Raw genomic sequence first — 23178 nt, 5'->3', positions numbered from 1 at the left:
ATCTGACATCGAATGATCAAAATAAAACTTTGATAAAACATCATTTAACTACGATTTGACAGATGACGTGGGTGACAGAAAACTCAAGTTTAGGTGAATTCATTAGTGTGAAAGAGATAAGAATACAAACGCCGTGTGTGCGATTATTGATGAAACACGACAAGGAAGAACTATAGTCGAACGTGTCTAGCAAGCATATATGTAGCTGTTATGTTGGGTAATTCTTATTTTAGTTATTTTGATTAAATTATTTATCAAAAAATATATTTCTCTGCACATTATGCACATAATACAATATATAGTAGTAATAATATAATATTGCATAAAAGAAGGGTGCTGGGTGACAAATAGGCATTTCAAAATCATTGATCAAATTCCTAGTAGGTAGGTAGGCAGGTAACTAACTGACATTTTTGTAGGAGAACGGTGATCATTATCCTACACAAAATGTCAGTTAGTTTTTCAAATATATTTTATCGCCTTCAAAGCTTTTGCTCCTTCGGAAACGATACACTTACGCCAACGGTTAATATAAATAAATAATACATGTTATAATGTTACGTAAATTATTTTTAGGTCATCCAAACATAATTTAACCGCTATTTCCGCGATTGAGTTTAGTTCTTGTCGCGAATTCTCCTATATGTCTTGTACGGAATTAACTGGGGCCAACTGCCACGAAGTGTTTTTTGGTTCACTAATTTTAGTTAAGGACAAAGAAAGAAATTGGCCGCAGCCATATTTGGTGGATAAACCTTATCTCGGTGATATTTGTCGAGTGTTTGGTCAAAATGTACTAATGATGGATTGTGCGAAGGCACATTATCGTGGTGTAAAATCCAAAATTTTATTTAAATAATTTTGCTCTCACAAGCTCTGCAGGACGCAGACTGCAACAACATACGCTTTATTTACCGTTTGGTCCTACGGTAAGAATTCCGAGTGCACAATACTGACACTGACTTTTGATCCATTTTAGTGTGGTTTTTTAGTTTTCGGTTCTGTTAACAAAGCTTCCTGACTATTTTGCATGTCAAACTCGTAAGCACAAGTCTCGTCAACAGTAGCAATGCGTTTTATGAATGTTGGGTCAGAATTGACTCGTTCTAGCATATCTTTAGCTCAGTTCTCATAATTATGCGATTGATTTTTGGGAAAAAATTAAGATCTTTTGGATCTAGCCTCAATTGAATGAATGACGCCAATTTGTGGATATTCTGAAGTTATTTCTGCCACAAAACGAGGAAGGTAGACGAAAGTTCGCAGAGGTATATCATTGTTAGTAATACTGAAGGTAAGAAATGTGACGCCATTCCCCAGTGCGATATGGCGAAGAATCTTTAAAAAAAATTATGATAGGGTGAGAAATGTGATGGATTGGAATAGAATTCATTCGTGCCCGGATTACAACCTTCAACCACGATCATCAGTTATCATGGATTTTTATTGGATGAGTAGGCGGAACCTAAAATCCGAGTATCAAATATCTGGATCCGGCATCGGTTTTATTTGCCCTAATAGAAAGCCATACATAGGCATAGACTACCATTATTTTATAGAAATAGCAATATCACACTACTTTATTGTATAAATTGTATTTAAACAACAAGAGCGCATAAAAATATGTTCTTGCGCCGTTTCTTCACTCTTAGCGCACCATTTGTTTCCGAAACGTTAACAAATAATATATAATAGTGCAAGTAGCGTTAATAGTGTTTTAATTATTAGCATCAGAAAGTATTCGAATAGAATCAAATTTGAGGAAACAAATGCCTTTTATGCCATTTAATAGTAAAAATTTTGCTTTATTGAACATGTTTAATGTTTGTTTGGTGCATTATTTTTGGGGTTTGTTCCCTAATGATCATGAAGGTCGAGGTCTCGTTGTCCAGAACTTGTAACTCTCTAGATCACGCGATGGAAATAATAATCCATTGTATACAACGGATAATCAAGGTAAATGTGGAATCTGATACCCTGCCCACTTACCTTCACGTCCTGCTTTGTTTTGTGGGAGAGGAGCTGGTTCTTCTGAATGATGACAGAGTAGTTCTTCTCGCCCTGCTAAATACATGTATTATGTTATTAGCTGTTTCAGTTCTATATAATAGGTAAAAATAATAATACTTATAATATAAGCCTTTATTCAGATACTAAAATTATCATATTATACATACTATCCTTAACTAAATATCTAACTGTTTAACTGTTGTAATTACATCTTAGTTTTTGACTGAAAAATAAAAATCCTTCTATTTATTTATATTTTATAGGTAGGTAAGAGTGTGGAAATTGAGGTGTAGATCATCAGTTGTATTAGCTACATGCTGCATTGGTATGATACCAACATAGCTAGGTAAATAAAGACCATTTAATAATATATTCATGAAGAAACATGAATATCAGGAAGCTTTTATGATTTTATTTTACCGATGATAATTTTTGTTATAATGGTTCCAACTAGTACCTTTTAATATTAAAATGAAAATAATTCTTCATAAAACAAAATTGTGCCGATTTTTTTTGTATCCAATAATTTATACAATACATTAATTTACTTCAATATTAATTAATGATTATTGTTGAAGTTCGTCGTATTTAATGCTGTGGACCGAGCCAATGGCCTCGAGCAATCGAGCGGAAATAGGTTACCTCTCTCGCACAAGATCGCCATGGTTTCAATTCATAATTTGAAGCATTTTTAATTTATTACAAACATAATACAATTTTCTTTACAAAAATAACAAAACTATGTCATGTTAAATAGTATTGGAAAACTGTAAATAATTTTTCATACAATTTTTATTTAGACTGAATGATTAACATGGCTGCAACTGTAAACGTTAGGGGTACATTGGTGATTTTTTCGCAATGTCTATTAAAGATAGAAATGTAAAGAAAAAAAAATTTCTTCTCATATTCTGTACACATATATTTTTTTTTTTTTTTTGTAAAAATAAAAGCATTACCCGTTAAGAAATTGTTTCAATTATGCGCTTTAATAGCAATTTCTTGTGTGTGTGTTTAGAGGATGTTTGGTCACTACAATTTGTCTGACAAATGAAATATAACTTTGTAGTAGTTACCCGAATAACATATTTAAAGATCAGATATTTAAAAATAAGTAAAGGTCATTTATTTTTTGTGAAGAATTGCAGCGTCTGATAAATGTTTTGGTCCATCGAAAGTATCTGACACTTATGATACTATTTTAGAATGATATTCTACAAAACATATATCTTATAAATTTTAAAAGAGCAATATATATATAATGAAAATCGTCATTGTTTGGGGCTCTTTCACGGCTAAACCTCTGATCGTATGGATATGAAACTAACATCATTCGATGCGAAATTTTTCCTAGATGGGTTATGGCTACCTATTTTTCGAATTCCGTCGTGCATTCATTTATTTATTTCCTTTTCAAATTCGCCCGATTCGAATCAGGCCGGAACGGCTATATATGTATTATATACATATCATCTGAATCTCGGAAACGGCTCCAACGATTTTAATATTCAAATCAGTAAATTTCGCTACTATATACAAGACTATAATAGCTCAGATGAGATATTGGGTGATCCGGAAAGCAAAAGAGCCCGGTTCGAATCCAGATGTCATATTAGTTTTTTTGTTCAAGTTTTGTACATTTTTAAAAATCCGAGCAGGGCTTGGTCGTTCGGATATTAAAAATCAGCCATGTTAATTTAAGTTAAGTAACTATTATTTTTAGCTACTTCTCTTACCTGGTACCTGCCCAGGTGTCAGAGGGCGAGCTCTACAAGCTCGCAGGTATTCAAAGAACATGATACGCTACTGAGAACCTAAGGTTTCATCAATGTGAAAATAAGTTATGTCAGATCGCTCTGGGAACTTGGGCTATGTTACCGAGTTGACTATATGTCACTTGTATGGCATTCTTTAGACAAGTATCAGTGTTGATGTTCTTTATTAGGCGTCGAAGCACACTATCATTACTAAGTCAATAAAGATAAAATTGTTTGATCTATGTTTTAGATAGAGCCGTAGTATCGCACAATTACGTTTATCTTTACAACTTCAACAAGCCACTCATAACAATTGCTCTTTTATCGTTAAATCGGTTATGGTTAATATAAATACCGCGGCATCCAGTCTTCAATCTATCAATTCTAACAAAGGGCCGAACGGACCGATTTTTAGATGAGACAATAGGACGATCATATATGTACGTCGGAGAATTAAAATATTATAGCAATATTGCCTGTATGATTATATTTTTTTCCTTGTATTGTGGTTGTGGCTGAACTAATGGCGAACGTCATCTGTCAAAGTGCGTTTGAAGTTGTCACTGTGCACGTCAATGTTTGTGACATGCTTGAAGTTAGTTATTAATGTCCGTATTTACTATTCACTAGAGCGCTCATTTAGAAATTTAGAATTAGAAATCGCCGCATTCGTCTTCAAGCTGGCGCTCGCGCAGATCGTGTGTACTGATCGACGTAAAACAACATGGCGGATTCCAACACCGTGACGCCCGATCTTAATCCAAATGAATCTGCGACATATAGTATTTTCTTAGTTTAACGCCATTTAAATAATACACTTTTTAAAAGATTAAAACGCGTGCAACTGTAACTGTGTTAATTTCATCGCCAATTCCCGCAATTCCTGAAAACAAGATCTGTTTACTAAAATAATAATAAAAATGTACCTAACTTTTATATAAAAATCTAATGTAAAAACACAGTTACACACGTTTTAATTTAAAAAAATATATATCTAAGTAGATCACAACAATACTTTAGTAAATAGAGTCTCAACTGTCGCACAAATGGTCTCAGCGAGTTTATGTAGTTCTTTGACGACCCATATAACCCAGTGGGTAGTGAACCTGCTCACTGAGCTAGAGGTCCCGGGTTTGAATTCCGGTGGATGCAAACATTTATGTGACGTGGACGTGATTTTTTGAGTCATGTAATGTACTATATTGTACTATATATAGTTTTAGTATTGCAACCAATGATAGTACAAGCTATGCCAAGTTTCGGGTAAGATAATTTGTGTAAAAGTCTGTGAATATTATTATTATAATTTAGTTTGAAATTTCATTACAAGTAGGTAAGTATTTATGTCACGTAATTATTTCGTATTACTAATCCCGTAGAACCAGTAGTAAGTGCTCGTCATCAGTTGGGCAGTGGTAACGCAGCACTTGCCCGCGTGTCCTCTTTGATATAAAGTGAGAAAGGTGAATCACCATGTCTCTGTGCTGCTGCTCCAGTTGCTGCAGCCGGGTCTCCATGAGCGCCAGGCGCCGCTGAAAGTCGCTGGCGATGCAGTGGCACAGCGATACAGACTCCCCGAACACCTGCGCCTTACACTTGATCTGGTCCAGGGCCGACCTGAACCTGAACAACATCCATGCGCGTGAAACATTCTACGTTTAGCTGTCTTTGTGCCGTCACCCCGTGCAGGGACAATGACAAAGCCAAAGAGGATGTAAATACTACGTAATAAGAGGCGGAACTGTATAAGTAAAAATTGAAATTTAGTTTAGTATGACACCGTGATTTGACATATTATTACATAGATTTGAAATATTAGTAATTACAGTATGACAATTGGTGACGAAGTATAAATCGGCTAAGTATGAAAGCAAACAGTTACTTAAAACGTAGATTTCGGTTATCTCCGTTTTTTACAAGATTATAGCCGTCATCTGTTAATCCATCAATGACTGCACGTTACATACAATCGATTGTATCGCTTTTTTCTTAGAGAGTTTCGCTAGGCTGGATTAGCTGGGTCATTAGGCCTTGTACACATACATAGAACAACTGCAAACAATAGTCTCATATTGAATTTCGACAAAGAAGAGTTCTGTCGAAGGAGTGACCTTTCGAAGCTGTGTGTCGTGGAACTATTATTTTGTCGATATAATTTCTTGTCAAACGAGTGAACCTAGACAGAATCTAGGCATTGTAATAGTCAAACTAATGTCTTGCCGAAGTAATCGCTTTGTCGAAGTTGGAGAATATCGATGTTCAATAAGACCCTCTGTAAAACGAATGGTCTCCTTAACTTAGTTAGGTCTTTTTAATTAACTAGCTATTATTCAGAGCATTAGGGTTGTCACCTTGGAATTTAGGTAATGAATTGACAAATTTACAAAAAAAAGAACTCTTTCTTCTTTGTTAGTGTTTAGTGGGTGTTGTAATAACTCACTGAAAAATACTTTCGCCTGCTACGACACGTTCGAAAATCTTGATTGTTACATTCTATAGTAAAAGAAATACTTATTCTAATGAATAGTATTTTTTAAATATATTATTGTAAAAGATGGACGCGGCACTATAAAACAAGGATTTAAGCAGTATATACTGTTTCCGCCCGTTAAAATGTTACGTTTTCCACGCAAGAAATTTGCTCGAAGATTTGGCCAGGCGCTTCATTATGATTTTAAAGGTGTCAGTTTTTTTAAATATATTAAAATATATTTAATTGAAAATTTCAAAACTTTAATTTTTAGGTGTTTTTTTCAGATTACATCCGGTAAAGTTGTTTTAGCGCCCGTGTTATGTCTTGTTGTGGTGTACTTAATAGGTACTTATATGATATTGTCAATGTCATGTTGATGAACAGATTATGCTGATGGATATTTGTTTATGGAAGAGGAGGACAAACGAAGCAATGCCAGCTTTTGTTTTGAAGGTACTCATGTGTTATCCTCCTGGCAACATCGCACAAGGAAGCTGATTCCACAGTTTGGTTGTACGTGGCAGAAAAATCCTTGAAAACCGCGCGAAGGAACGTCATAAGTACATCCAGACGGTGGGGATGATATCTAAGTTTGATGCGTGTCGTGTGAAGATGACATTCAGTGATTTATGAACAATTGCCGTGATAAATGCGGTTGAAGAGAAGCCTCGGGGAGAGTTGACACATCACTACAATCACTGCATATCGAGCGAATACACGCTCGTTCAAATGAACTCTGGAACTCCACTCCCTTTCACACAGTTTCTCTATCGTCTTATTGTTAAGCTGTAACTGACTTACTGCTACTTTATAACTGCTACTTTCAAAATTCTTTATAAATAAATGATTAATACAACAGAAATGTTACAGCGATTTTCGTTTGAACATTTAACATGAGTTAGCTACACAACTTTGAGGCTAGGAAAAAGGAGGAACGCCTATTAAAGTCTTAACAAACATAGAAACATAAATCTCGTTAAGAAAATGTATAGCTCCTACGCTCCTATGCGTATTATTTGAAAATAATTACGCTTGTTACAATATATATTCCCAAATCTAAATGTTATAATTTAATTATTATGTCCATCACAATGAACAACCAAATACAAGCACAGAGTAGCTAACTGCTACTAATCCTGAGACGTGATTCGGTAATTTTTAGTGTGTAAGTACACGCCGCCACTTGTGACGTCATCTGTGGAGTACACACCTTGATATGGACGCGGTGAGAGAGTTCCGGGAGGGAGTGTGAGAGGCGAGTTGCGGCGGCGAGTTAGATGAGTCAGTGGTGGGGGGGCGCGCGGGGGGGACCGTCGTCCCGCTGCTGGTGCTGCTATTGGAGGAGCACTCCTCCACGAGCCGGTCCCGGCTGCGCCGCATCCTGAGTCCTGACCGCTCCACCCGCGCGCTGCACCAATAACAGATGATCTACAAGTTACTGACCGCGATAACCAACACTTAAGTTATAACAGGGACGGTTTGTTCTTGAGCAGTCGCGACAGATGTGTCAGGTCCAATGTTGTGAGCTACATTCGTTGGTGGTGGTCCATCTCAGCTGGGAGGTGCCGTTTCGGGTCCCTTCATGTAGTAGGTACTGTTCATATTATGTAGCAAGGTTTATTCAACGCTCAGAATATGAAGGAAAACATTGTGGGGAATATGAAAGGTTGTTAGTTTGACTATGAGATGAGGCCAACGATCTACTTAGTCTTGAAATGGTCGAGTTGCGGGAAATATTCCGTAACCATATTGAATAGTTAAAAGTCAGCTATACATACATACTTCAGAAGCGTCAATCACCGCAAGATACAAATTACAAGATCTTTGTCTGTGCAAGAAAACGAATTATATAAATTAACTAGCTGACCCGACAGACATTGTTCTGTTCATAATAAAAAAAACTCTTCCGGGTGGAAGCCGTTCTTAGCTGACGTCTACAGGCGAAAGGAATATTACTACCAAATTTCAAGTCTCTCTCTCTCTCTTCCAGAGATATCGTGATGAGTCAATACGTACCTTACTACCAACACCATTATCAAAAATAATAAAGAAACAGATGTTTCTGCATTTTCACTTTTAAAACAGTTCGGTACACAGTGATTTTATATTATCTAGGCAAAAAATTATAAACCAATAAGAAACTATTTTGCGCAGGTGCCGGCTAGATTATGGGCACCACAACGGCGCCTATTTCTGCCGTGAAGCAGTAATGTGTAAACATTACTGTGTTTCGGTCCAAAGGGCGCCGTAGCTAGTGAAATTACTGGGCAAATGAGACTTAACATCTTGTCTTAAGGTGACGAGCGTAGTTGTAGTGCCGCTCAGAATTTTAAGGTCTTTCCACGGACGAGTAAAAAAAGGAGGACTCCGCGCTGATAATAACAAGTGAAGCACCTTTAAGCTAGTGTGTGTTACGGGGGATACCAGCTAACATAAATTATGTCCCGTTAATAGTCATAGTACAGTCACATTACCTTAAACACCGATTTTCTAATTTCTGATAGTCAGATTGTTTCGTAAATTAAAAATAAATGTCGCAGGCATAGTATGAGTAAATAAAGAAATTACATAAAAAAACAGATACACCTTGAAAGTAAGGATTGCGGGTTTTATTTCTGTCTCCATGTCTTGTTTGCTGTATCTTTGTGCTAACTGATATAAAAATGACGTACTAACATTTCTTATTTTTAAGAATACCTACACAAAATTCATTCTTAAATTCGTTTGTTTGCCACTGGCGTGGTATGAAATAAGTACGTTTTTAGAGAACAAATAACTATGTGCTTTATAGTTATTTGGTTGCTAGGTGAATAGTGAAAGTGATGGAAAATTTGATAGAGTACTGGATCCCCGACAATTCGAGTAGCTCTGCGTTGCACGCTATTTAATGTTTAGAACTGATACTGGGATGCACCAGATCAAAGATGAGAACGATACCTACTCGTATTGAAGTAGTGTTCCACACTTCTTTAAAAAAGTATTGGTTAAGACATACCTGTTATCATAAATCACTGCATCTTGAAACAGGTAATGATTTATCTAGTTAGAACACCACTACAAGGAATACCCAATTTTTCGGGTAAAGTCCCTGTTTATTTACCGGCCACACTGGATGTCACTGTCCGTCACAGATGATGGCAGATGTCATAATGGCGGCCAATCGGCTTATATTAGTGTAAGTGTGTGCGTGAGGCTATGTATTTACACGTTAACCGGCTTGTTTTAAATTTTGATGCTTCTCAATGTTATGTGTGTGTAATTAAGTGACACAGAGTCCTTATTTTTTACTCGTCCGTGGGTCTTTCAAGAATTCTTAGCGGCACTGCATTGTAAAGGCCTTGGATGTTTCTATCTTTAAGAGTTAATACATAGTTTGAAATGCCTAAGTAGCCTTTGCCTTTATACTCAGCTATATTCAAGGTGATGTACGAATTTTTCTTATATTCGTTCAATGTTTTTCTGGTGTACCAAAAAAGCGCTTACGCTTCGTGCTATTTTACATTGAAACTAATAAAATACAAAATACTTACTGATGTTATTTGATCCCAGTGTCTTTCTTATTTCTTCTAAGTAAATATTTTTAAATAGTTTTACTACGGAACCCTGAAAGTACTTTAGTACCCAGTATTTGCAGTTCAACATGTCATGGTGCCAGACAAACGTCTAAAGCTGGCAACGATCTGGAAATTCCTCTGGTAGCAGAGGCGGTGGTGATTACTTCGATGACCCGTCGTAATAATACAAATAATTCTACTTACTAAGAAATATTGAAACAGAATTACTATTGTGTTTACTCAACATTAAATACGCATTTCAATTGTTAACTATAATTTGGTCAAATATTTGTTTACTTGTAAATTTTGAGTGACATTGAACTAGAACAACCATTTCACACATAGAGTATAATAATACTTATATAAAGTATGTGTCCTCTGTACAAGTACCTATAGACCAACAAAATAGACTGAGCGCTTCCTTATCTAGAAGTCACAACGAAATCTACGTTTCACCCGTTCCCATATATTCTTTAGCGCCTAGGTGATTCTTACTAAGGTCTTCGTAAATTAGGATATCATCCCCACCATCCAGATCACATCCGCCACTACATCAGTAAAAGGTGTTTGTAATAGTTTCAGCAGTCTACCAAAAAAAAACTGTTCGATTTCGTGATATGGAACCAGTGTGCCACAGTACGGTTTCCAAGGAGCTTTCTTTCACGTACTACAAAGCTGTGGAATGAGCGTCCTTGCGCGAGTGTTTCTAGGACTATAAGACATGGGTACCTTCAAAAACAGCGCGTACACAATCCTTAAAGGCCGGCAACGCTCCTGTGGTGTTGCAAGAGAATGTGGGCGGCGGTGACCCCTTAACACCAGGTGAACAGTACGCTCGTTTGTCCTCCTTTTCCCAAAAAAATTATTACAGAAATATGATCAAAATACTTACATGCTTGAATTTATGTTTAATATTGAAAATCATGCAAGATTTCAGTAATTCGTTTTAGAAGAGTAGAAATAAGTTTCTACAATTATTGGTGAATTCTTGTTTTCAATGGTATTTCCACGCACTCTATAGATGTCTTAAATATCAGACAGTGGCGGTTTTACACATTTGCCGCCCGTAGGGTATTCAATTTTAGCCGCCTCTAAATTTTTATATCAATAAAATTCCAACTTTATGATTTGTACTCCATCATCCTCGATACATCAACATTTCCCGTATGGTTAGTATCATTGAGAACTATAGTAGTTACCGTGTTAGATCCCTGATTATTTTTACAGCAAAGAATTATTAAAAAACATTATTTTATGCAAAAAATATCTCAATCATGTACCACTTTTAAAGTAAGGTAAGGTATGTCTTAAAACGATAATATGTATATATGTATATAATATGAATAAAGCTTACATAAAAATATACATTTGACGAACGTTGATAAATATTTATTATTACACTTACAGTTTAAAAACAATACAATAAATATATCTTTTATTAATTATTTGTTAGTATTTTATTTTAAGTCAAATTATAAAAGCATTACAATACTTCTATGCGAGACTTTAAATTTGCAAAATCTCAAAATCGATCAACTTTTCTTCAAAGTACATGAAATTCTCTCGTTCAGCTATGAAAAACTTACGGAGTGATTCGTAAAGATCAGCAATACAGACTGTATTGAAGGGAAAAAATCACTACATCAGTATTCTTTTCTGTTCTTTTTTATTAATATCTAATTTATTTATAATATTTAATTTCATTAATATATTTTATATCTATGTTTATATTACAAGGGCCTTAGAAGCGGATCCTCAACAATTGTGTCTTGACGTTGCTTAGCCGTCACTATGACCGGCTGACTGATATGACGTTACAGTCAGCTGGTGTACTCGCGGCCCATCAGCTTGGCGCTGGGCGTGTCACATCCCTCCAGCGTCACTCCTTGGCGCGCCATGTGGCTGTACGGCAGCTCAGCCAACAGCTCGTAGCCGCAGCGCGCTGCCAGAACCTGCGAGCTGCAGGCCGTGAATACTGTGGCGGCCGCCCGGATACCCATCGCCAAGCACATCTGCTGCCTGTTTCAAACCACCAGGGTTTATTATTACAGTTTTTTAATGACAATAAGGGATGAGACGAGCAGGACGTTACGTTCAGTTGATGGTGATACGCCCTGTACATTACGCCGGCTATTAATGAGTACCACAATGGCGCCTATTTCTACCGTGAAGCTACTGTGTAAGCATTACTGTGTTCCAGTTTGAAGGGCACCGTATCTAGTGAAATTGACGAGCACAGTTGTAGTAGAGCACAGCCCATCAGAATTTTTGGATTTTTCAATAATCCTGAGCAGCACTGCATTGTAATGGGGCGTATCATATCAATAATGTATTGAGAGATCAAGATGTTTATTTCTTTAAATTTTTCTCTCAATCATTCTTTAGGACTAAGGGTATAAAAAGCCCGAATAGCCCTCTTAGTATTGATATCGGTAGCATTGCCCCACAGCAATATGCCATAAGACATCATACTATGGAAATAGCTAAAGTATTCGCGCCGTATCTACGCCGGTTAATTGCCTTATCTTTTTAACCGCGTATGCTGCAGAACTAAGTCTATTAGCCGATCCTTCAATATGGGGTCCCATCGGAATTGGAATCCATAATGCCAAGATATATAGCATATTCGACTGGTTTTATCACCTCTCTGTTTTACAAAACAGTGTCATCTATATTTTTGACATTTGGTACGGTAAATTTTATATATATCGTTTTCTTACTATTTAACAATAGCGCTAAGCCAGTACGCGATGTCAGATAGAATATTCTTTGCCTCGTCATACATAACCTGGTTCCTTTTCATTTTAAATACCAGCGAAGTGTCATCCGCAAACAATACTACATATGTTTTTTCTACAAGGTTAGAAAGATTATTTATGTAGATAAGGAAGAGGATCGGTCCAAGAATAGACCCTTGTGGTACCCCCATACTGAGAGGAGTCCCAGGAGATAGCCTGCCATTCACGTTGACATTTTGAATTCTATTATTTAAATATAAAATCTGATCCCTCTGATGAAGAATAAGAATATCGAGAACTATCTAATCTACGCCAGTTAAATTTATCAGTAGGTAACTCCGGTGGCCATTTGTATTTTTTCTTCATCCCACTTCATCACTTGATTCACAATTTAAAATTGAAATATTTTTATTAAAAATCTGATTCTTTTTTTTGTTAATGTTCATAATCTATCATCTATTTGCGTTAGAATTGCTTTAGATCCGAGAACCAACTTTGGAAACGGTTTTCCAACCATAGAGCAAATTGTAGATGCTTTTTTAAACAGCAAGGTCTCACCTAACGTCAATGATTCTGGCGCCAAGGTTCTGTCCCCTGTGCTCGGGCAGCACGGTGAGTCCACTGGAGGTCATATACTCCGTCACGTTGTACCTCTTGAACACGTTAACCAAGTTCTCAGCAGTCAGCAAGGTCAGTAGAAGCTTCTTCCATGGCTCTCCTTTCACCTGTAATCCACATTCAAGAACCATTAAAAGAGTATGTACACTGTCAATTCATAACTATAGTAGAGTATCTGGTAAAAAAGCATCCAAAACTATCTTCGCGCCTCAATAGGGCTACTGGAAACCCGTGTGCTGGGAGCTAATGCGACCAACGAATCAGCCTAGCTACCAAATGTGGAAATGGTACTAATAGCATTATGTCATATGGAATTTTGCTATGAGGGAAAGCAGATCAACCGAGTCTTTTATAATAATATATGCATATTTTATAATAGAACGAATGAATACATTCGAAATAAGGATAATATAAGTGTGGTGCCGCACCAGAATTGCATCACCCCATTTCCCGTGGGTGTCCCTGCGATCCAAGAGAAAATGCCTTTTTATTGAAAGCAAGACAGTAAGCTAACATGTGAACTGTGAATAAACAGATCGACGATTATGAATAATTACTAATAACCATTTCGGTGGACGAAAACTTATTTGTCAAAAATATAAAGATTACTTTGGAAAATGAATATCATTCACCTGCAACGGTACAGAAGATGAATTAGACTGCAGTAGAATATTTTTGTGCCTGTGAAATTTCTTAGCTCGCACAGTCACTTAGGGATTCGAAAAAGCCATCTTCATGCTAATAACGTGCAAAAGAACTCTATTAATTGAACTGTACAAGTGAAGGGTGCTTATTATCTCTCACTACATAAGGACAGACACCTGTTAACTCCACCTTGTCAATGTCCTCCTCCTCATCATTTATGCTCTTGACTGTGAGGATATTGAAGCCCACGAGGTCGCGAGGCTCTCCTTCCTCCTCCGTGTAGCACGCCACAGACACCTGCTGGTCCACGAACGACTCCCAGTTGCTGCGGATGGTGGCCACTGACACCGGGTCTGATTTAATGTCTGTAATAAGTGTCCAAAGAGTAAATCAACGCTTTATGAATGATATTTTATTAGAAAATGGTGTACGAGATAAAAGGATATTATCTGTTTTAAAGGAAAGAATATTGTAGTTTAGTATCACAAAATATTAGTGTGAGGTCATATGCCTTACCCAGGACTTGACAGAGCGGCTCATCTTCCAGGAAAGTCTTCTGCATCATGTCCAGACAGCGCTTCCTGTCTGTCGGCAGCATGTCTCGAATCTGGTATCTGTGCATCAATTATCATCATTATACTATGCTCTCAGTAATGGGTTTGTGAGGTCAAGGGGCTGGTCGACGGTAAAAAAAGAATGCTGGGAGAGTTTCTTGCGCCACTTCTCCTCTCTCAGAGCGCCATTTGTTTCCGAAGCGGTAGTCATGTCTAGTATGTTAGAAATGACATCAAAAAGAATTGTAAAGGAATCAATTTTGAAAAAATAAATGCTTTTATGCCTTTCGCTTCTATCTTCGACTCAATTCAGCTTATCCCAAGAGCTGGTGGTGTTCGATAATCGACTAAATAACTTTAGAGAAAATGGCAATGTGGCGGTATTTGGACGGATCCAAGCGTACCTTCATTTCTTAAGGATCGAGTAAGGACCGGCGCCAATTGCGGAGCACATTTCCACAGCACTATCGGGGAATACTATTGGACCTGCTTTAACAAGTTTAGATAGACTGTGACAGTTATGAGCATGACGATAAATAGCGGTGAACTGTTAGCCTCTATTTTCAGCACATTAAAAAAATCACTAACGTATCGCGAGTGTAAGACGTAGCTTGTCATGCATACTAATAATCATGTACTAATAAAGTCATGTAATAAATCTGCCAGCCTGTTCCTGTCTTTATGAGTTAACTAAGCCTAACAAGGCTCTATCTAGACGCATAATTTATCTAAGGCTTAAACATTATTGATATTCTTAAAAATCTAGTATATATCTAATAATTAAAGGCACTCACAGAATATTAGTGCATTTTAACAATGGATATTGAAATTGCAAGTTGTGAAAGTTCTGAAACCTTATTTAGCCAATGGGAGGCCCTTTTACACAGGATTCCGGCTAGATTGTGGGTACCACAACGGCGCCTATTTCTGCCGTGATGAAGTATGTGTAAGCATTATCGTGTTTCGGTCAGAAGGGCGCCGTAGCTAATGAAATTACTGGGCAAATGAGACTGGCGCAAGGTGACGAGCGTTTTTTTAAGAATCTTGAGCGGTACTGCATTGGAATGGGCTGGGCGTATCAATTACCATCGGCTGGTCGTCTCGACCCTTATTTTCATAAAAAAAAACAAGTTAGTTCACCAAGGTTTAAATGTACCAGTATGTCAGTGTTACCTGATGGCTCTTCCATCGCGGGGTCTCCCTTCGAAGCTGCTCCACACGCGGCCCACTGGTACCGACGCCGGGCGACTCCACGGCATGTCACCAACCCACCACGCTTCTGTCACCTGTAAACTTAAGTTTAAAATCTAAAGTAAATTCTCAGACCTAAAAAAACGGGCGCAAGAAATTCAGCGGGCTTTACTTTTATGAAAATATCGTTAAAATGGGCCAACGTTTGTGATAGCGTTGCCGCACCCGGGGATTCTTAGCACCCCCTGCCCCGTCGATTATGTGGCTGCTACCGTGGCCACCACAAGCGGCGCCACCGGGGACTGGGGGCCGGGCCTTATAGTGTCGGTCATTTTTGGAGGGTTTTTGCCATAATCGTCACGCTTGGCAGGCGTGTTGGCGATCGCAATAGATAGTTTGTATCCCGTAGTCACCTCTTACTTTTTATAATCTCGCCCTCTCTGCCGTTGGGGCAGTAAAGTCCTCGGCGAATGGCGACCACGTACCGGAAGACGCAGTGTTGGTAGGTCTCCCACAAGATGGACCGACGATCTGGTCAAAATCGCCGGAATACATTGGATGAGGGCAGCGCAGTACCGATCTTTGCCGAAATCTTTAGGGGAGGCCTTTGTCCAGCAGTGGACGTCTTCCGGCTGATGATTACGATGATGATGGTTAAAATGTAGGTAATATTGTACAATAAGAAATCTGAATAGCCTGAGGGTATTCGCTCCATCCCCAGTCAGTGGTAACAATTAACATTATCAAGAATATATCGAGATACAATAATCAAAATGTTTATTTCTTTAAAAAATCTCTTAATGATTCTTTAGGACCTAGGTTATAAAAAAATGCATCAAATCAAAGCTATCAATAATAGTGATAATAATCAAGAGAGCAGAATTCAAATTCTCTGACCACCCCAAACAAAAGGGTTGCCAATCGTACTCTGAAATAGAGTATTATACTCTATATAATGTAGGCGTACTCTATAATTTATAACACTAATACAGTATGGTAAAATATTCTTTTTTATACAATTATTTTAAGAAAATTGTTATATACAAAAAGTACAAAAAAAAACCTTTTAAGGGTTCCGTAGCCGAATGGCAAAAAACGGAACCCTTATGGATTCGTCATGTCTGTCTGTCGGTCCGTATGTCCCAGCCACTTTTTTTTAAACTATTAGAACTATATTGTTGAAACTTGGTAAGTAGATGTATTCTGTGAACGGCATTAAAATTTTCATACAAAAATAGAAAAAAGCAACAAGTTTTAGGGTTTCCCCATACTTAGAACTGAAACTCAAAAATTTTTTTTCATCAAACTCACACTATCTATAGATAGGTCTTCAAAACATTTCGCAAGAGACACTTCCAAAAGTAAGAAAGGAATGAAGTAAGTAGTTTTTTTAAAATATGTTATAAATCGTAAGCCCACAACAAGTATCGTAAGTAACAAGTAACTTTTATATTATGTTACTTCCTGCTACGCTGAATATATAGGCCAGGAAAGTCTGCTGGGTATGATCGAGTGATGACTGAAATATTGAAGGCTGGCGATGGACTAATAGTGAGCCTGCTGCATCGCCTATTTAATTTATGTTGGAAACTGTGGAATGTTTGGATTGGGCGAAGGCAGTGATTGTCCCAATTTATAAAGGTTCGCAGCAGGAATGTCAAAATTATCGCAGGATCAGCCTTCTTAGTGTTGTTGGAAAAGTGTATGCCAGAATATTGATTGAAAGAGTTCATAGACCTGGAAATGGCATATGATAGTGTGAATAGAAATCAATTATGGAAGATCTTATCTATGTATGGGGTGGACAATTTTCTGATAAGGGCTGTGAAATCTCTGTACAGGGATTCTCAAGCCTGTGTTCGTATTAATGGTGCCTATACGGGCTGGTTTGATATCTCCAAAGATGTCAGACAAGGTTGTGTAGCCTCGTCTTGGTTGTTCAACCTATTCATGGATAGATGCATGAATGATGTGAGAGAAACGCAATGTGGCATCAATATGGAAGGGTTGTTTGTTAAGTGCCTCTTGTACGCCGATGATCAAGTCATTTTTTCATCATCGGTAAATGAATTGCAACAAATGATAGACTGCTTGAACGGGAGCTTTAAAGCGAGAGGTTTGAAAGTGAATGCAAGAAAGACGAAAGTGATTGTATTTGAGACGGATGAAAGGTTGACTGAGTGTAATATTACGATTGAATATGAAAGGGTAGAACAAGTTACAGAATTCGTATATTTGGGTGTCATGTTTACAAGAGACGGAAGATATGAAGGTGATATAGAAAGGAGAGTGACTGCGGGAAACTGTGTGAATAGAGCGCTGTATGCCTTAATAAACGGCCAGACTGTGCCAATAGAAGCGGGAATGGCTGTACATAATGGAATGCTTGTCGCCACGTTAATGTATGGAAGTGAGAGTTGGGTGTGGCAGAAGAAGCATAAAAGCAGAATTAACGCAGTCGAGATGCGATCACTGCGTAGTATGATGGGGTAAAACTGACTATAAGAATTCCGAATGCGGTAATACGAGCGCGCTATGGTTTGAAAGAGGATGTTATGACAAGGACTGAAAAAGGAATGCTGAAATGGTTTGGACACGTGGAGCGAATGAGTGAAGAAAGAATGACGAATAATAAAAAATGAAGAATATATAAGGCAAGTGTGTGTGGGCAAGTCGGTTGCGAGAGACCTCGTAGACGTCGACCAAATTGGGGACGTTTTGAGAAAAGGAAAGGAATGTCACCGTCCAAATCGGGTTCTATATTCAAAATACGCAGCTGAAACTGAAATAGTGTTTACATTGCTGCCTATTGACCAATAATATATTTAAAAACTGGTGTAAGCGCAGAAATATATAGACGTAGCAGTTGAAGCTTATTATGGTGTCATTTGTGGCATGTGTCATATTTTTTAGGCTTTGATTTTGTATGAGGTGCATTGTCTATATGTTTAGATCGTCATTGAGCTCAGTATATAACATTATATTATCCTAGATAAATAATATCTAATAATATAACATCCGCACATAATATTTTAATCTGTTGCATATTTGCATTTATTTAATTAGAACTTATTTTTTGGATACATAGAGGTTAGGTTAGAGACATTTGGAGTTCTTTGGAAAGAGCCTTAGCCAAGTCTCTGGTGGCTTAATACTAATAAAAAGTATAGAAATAATATAAAACAAATTATCACTAACCTTATTATAAAAAAAACTGCGTTTAAGAAAACCGACTTCAAAAACTGAAAAGTATCAAATAACAAAAAAAAAATTTAATACACCTCTCTGCAAAACCTTTAATATTAGTATTAATTTAAAATTAAAAGGTTTTTAATAAGAGGTGCACTAAATTAAATTTTTATTCATTTGATACTTTTCTGTTTTTGAAGTCAGTTTTTTAAACGTAGTTTTATTTTTATTTATATACTTTTTAGTGTCAGTTAATAATAATAATAAAATATAATCAACCGGAATGAAAACTCCTAAAAAAGCCGTACACAAAAAGCAATTATGGCATACACGTAGGCATGAATTTTCATAAAAAATGTTCATAAAATGAAAACTACTGGGCCAAACTATGTAAATTTTTAAGGGACCAAATGGAATCTAATCTGCATCGAAATTAAGAAGAATTACGTTAATCGGATCATAAATCTCAGAGTAATCGGTGTTCATACATAAATAAAATACCGATCGAATTGAGAACCTCCTCCTTTTTGAAGTCGGTTAAAAACTAACTCAATATACTCAGCATAGTCGCACACATATTCATTACATCATTAATGTGGTTATCGGCATATTTGCATCACATCAAAGAACTCGATGTAACGCATTCATTTACCAAACGCCGAGCGGATACACACTTTAGCACCAGGAGTTCCTAGAGGATTAGCGGGGGCATTTTTTCTTTGGAACCTCAGGTATGTCTGTCAATTGTTTTGCCATAACAAATTTTCATTTTTTATATCATATATTTTCCTACACACGCGCACGCGCTTATTAGTTATACACAACATACTGTTACAATTTATGTCACTTAATGCAACTCTACACGAAAGGGTTCTTTTTTCATTTAATTAATTAGAAGTTTAATGTTGTATTTAAAAGTAATGAACAGTTAACATAAAATGGATAATAGTAGGTATTAATACTGCTGATCCGAATTTCCAAACAACTCGTAATCAATAAATCTTAAAAATAAAAACTGAGTCCAGAGAATTTACGAACTCTACATAAATAAATAAATAGTTGACGAATTCATCAAATTCACCATCAACAGCAGCTTCAATCATTTGAAATATCATTTGACCAGACAATGATTGTTGTATTTTAAAATTGATGGCGTCAACACCAACTTTTTTTGCTACATGACCGAGCTAAAAATAGTTCCGTTCTGAATAATTAGTATAGTTGTGACTTGTGTATCTGGAAAGATACTTAATATAATATAATTTTTGGTAGCATGTTACAAATGTTATATATCCAAAAATGTAAATATTGACCAGACGGCGTTTAGCAAATGAAGAGGGCACATTTAAAATATACTTTTTTTTATTAAACTGACCGAAAACTTCAGATTACCAATAGAGTATATGCATGAATTTTAAAAATACTTAAATATGATTTTTTACATCCTTAAAATTATCAAACACATCAAATTATAGATAAAAACATCCTTATTCAATTAAAAATAAATATTCTTTCCCGGCAAGATATTTCGGCTATTCAAACACGCCATTTTGCGCGGGGTTTCTGTGACGTCAGAGTCGATCCCAAGAATCTTTATTGTACTAATAAATGTATGGCCGGATTTTTCCTTCGGTTATACTGCAACAACTACTGAACGGATTAGAATAATTCTTGTACTATTAGATGCAGCGTGTTTCGGAGAAGATTTAAGTATATAATATGTTGGTGATTACTTATTTAGAACCTATTATTTTAAGCCTAGAAATGCCTATAAATTAGATGTTGACTAGGTACATTGGAAATGCATCAATGAATACATCATTCAAAGCGTCGTTTCTGAAATAAGCAGAATACAACCACACAGGCAATACATAATACCTAATATAAAACATTTTTCTATTTTCCTTGTGTCAAAGAAAAACTCTAATAATAGTGTTGCACCTAATAGGTACATCAATATGGTACATACTCTACGGTTTTATTTAAATTTATAGATTTCCCGTTACCAATACATACCTACGTTTTGCGAGTCATGGCCATTCCATACTTGATGTTATATTTCATGACTGTTTAGTATTTATTTATGCAACAATGATCTGTTTTGGTTCACATATTATTGACTTTTGGTGATATATTTTAATGAGTTTCTTCACTTTTATCAATATTCACAAAAACTTACCGAGCTAACGAGAATCACCCGCGATGTCCAACGAGCCGCGAGCGAATGATAAACAAAACAATCAAGTATTGAATTTCGAACATACGTTTGTGGTTATCGTTAGTTTTGTATAAAAGCTACCTTATCTGAAGGTGATAAGAGCTATATGCGCAGGCGTGACGAACTATCTTGTTGTTGAGTACGTCACCAGCGCGTTTCCATTGTATAGTATGTATATGTAGCGTTCCATGTACTAACAACTCCACAAATCCTAAATCCTACCCCCCTTATTCATAATGGTCCGCCAACTCAAAACGGCTACTAAAGAGCGTTATTTCTCATTCTGACTTAGGTCAATAGAAAAAGACAGAGTGAGAATTAGCAATGCTTTAAGTTAGCAGACGAATAAGGGGGTAATTAGCTATAGTAATATTATAAAGAGGAAAGATTTGATTGTTTCTTTATTGGCATTGAATAGGCTCCGAAACTACTGAACCGTTTAAAAAATTATTTCAGTGTTGTAAGTCCACTACTCCTCAGCTGAATATGTAAGTGATCGGACAGCCTGGGACTTGATAATGTAATAATATAATAATAATAACAATGACAGTAAGTACAATATTGTTATTTTATTTTATTAAAAAGAGCGCAAAAGAGATTGCTGGGAGAGTTTCTTGCTCTTTCCTTTCTCCGTTTCTTGTCTCTTAGAGCGCCATTTGTTTCCGAAGCGGTGCCAGTGTTTGAACTGACATCGAAAAGAATTAAAGCAATCAATACTGAGAAAATAAATGTCTCTTATGCCACTTTGCACCAGGCGACCCGAACACTCCTCTATCCAAAACGATGAAAGCTTGTAACCTATAGAGTATTATTATTCTGAGGTAGTTGGAAGCGCTCTGTAAGTTGCAAGGCTATACAGATGACTTCGTTATTGTGACCCGGCAGCGATATGTTTTGATCATGTGATCACAGTTCAAGGTGAGCTGGGTGTTTGTCGTGTTTAATGATTCGTACCACGGTGTCTATTTACCTACATGCGCATATTAAATCTAATAATATAACTATAAGAGCGCTTTCGCACTACGCCCAATCCGTAGTCTTCCGATTTCTTTCCGTCAACCGTTAGAGATAGTTCTACGACTACACCCCTTTTCTCGGGTACGGATCGGATTCGGATCGGACGTAGTGCTAATGCGCTCTTAATCTTTGAACAGAAGCTGTAGGTTTATTATGATGTAGAATATATTAATACCATTAAGTCTGCATCTAGCAAAGCGTTTTGATAAAGTATGGCAAAGAGCGCTTCTCAAGCTTCCTGAGAGTTTATTTGTAGACCAGCTTGCTCAATTTGCGCAGCATTCAGATCGTTGTCGACGGGTTTGCTCGAAACTGAAACCTGTATTTCATCAGCATGACAATGCCTGTTGGGGGTATATAGTTAGCGTCCAATAAGGCGACAAGTAGTCCACAGTAATGGAAATGCACCTAATACACGGGCTAAGGTCGCATACCGGAAATAGTCGACCAATATAGGAAGAAACTTGTGTCTTCTATAGAGCCATCTCTTGAGATGGTCGTGGAGTTTGATAGAATGAACCTTGTTCAATTTAAGTAAGTCTGAAAACTCAAATATGCGCGTTAATCATTAAAACCAGCACTATTTCATAACAAACCCGTAAAGCCTCGCTTAGTATAGGAATACTGAGTCTCAAAATCTCGAGCAATTGCCATCATCATGGCGGTCATCTGGAAGGCAAAGCCAAAGACTTCAAAAAGGAGGAGGTACCGACAATACATTCAATACAATAGCATATACAAATAATAATATCTTATTAATATTAAAGGTATTAGGTTTGCATAAGAGGTGTATTAGATTAAATCTATATTAAGTTATTTTTAACCGACTTCAATAAATGAGGAGGTTCTCAATTCGTCGGTATTTTTTTTTTATGTTTGTTACCTCAAAACTTTCGACTGGGTGAACCAATTTTGATATTTTTTTATTTGAAAGCTGGTGCTTCCCGTGTGGTCCCATTGTAATTTGGTCCAGATCTGACAATGGAATCTATGAGGAAACCATAAAAGTCTTAAATTTGCTATACATACGTATAGGTAAGTGGATTATAAATTTACGAATAACTCAATATCGCGCCAAACGATTTCGATGATTCTTTTTTTTATTGGAAAGGATATACTTCAAAGATAGTTTGGCGACAGTTTGGTTAGGTTCTGATTACGGAATCCATGACATAGTAACGGAATTCTTCAATTCTTAGGAGAAAATTAAAGAT

The 23178-nt window shown here is 36.8% G+C and overlaps 1 protein-coding gene across 2 annotated transcripts; it reads right to left on the bottom strand.

Annotated features, from left to right (window-relative positions):
* Positions 1–11443: 11443 nt before the first annotated feature.
* LOC126980161 (uncharacterized) lies at positions 11444–20957 on the bottom strand. 2 transcript variants are annotated; one of them, XM_050829753.1, is made up of 6 exons: positions 20909–20957; positions 15523–15642; positions 14312–14409; positions 13985–14160; positions 13091–13257; positions 11444–11813 (listed from the first exon to the last, which is right to left on the bottom strand). In XM_050829753.1, exons 2-6 carry the CDS (start codon positions 15606–15608, stop codon positions 11615–11617), a joined length of 726 nt encoding a protein of 241 aa, XP_050685710.1. In that variant the 5' UTR covers positions 15609–15642; positions 20909–20957; the 3' UTR covers positions 11444–11614. The 2 variants fall into 2 exon arrangements, with proteins under 2 accessions (XP_050685710.1, XP_050685711.1); XM_050829754.1 differs by having other exon boundaries at positions 15523–15635; positions 20909–20940.
* Between the last annotated feature and the right edge of the window lie 2221 nt (positions 20958–23178).

This window comes from Leptidea sinapis, chromosome 5 (assembly GCF_905404315.1).
Source record: "Leptidea sinapis chromosome 5, ilLepSina1.1, whole genome shotgun sequence".
Lineage (NCBI taxonomy): Eukaryota > Metazoa > Arthropoda > Insecta > Lepidoptera > Pieridae > Leptidea > Leptidea sinapis.
The sequence above is the reverse complement of the archived record's forward strand: the minus strand, read 5'-3'. Positions and strand labels throughout refer to the sequence as shown.

Coding starts and splice junctions, on each gene's coding strand:
- LOC126980161 (XM_050829753.1), bottom strand. CDS start 15,608: ATGCCGTGGAGTCGCCCGGCGTCGGTACCAGTGGGCCGCGTGTGGAGC. Junction 13,258..13,984: donor AGGAGGAGGACATTGACAAG/GTGGAGTTAACA, acceptor TGTGGATTACAG/GTGAAAGGAGAGCCATGGAA. Junction 11,814..13,090: donor GCCAGAATCATTGACGTTAG/GTGAGACCTTGC, acceptor GGTTTGAAACAG/GCAGCAGATGTGCTTGGCGA.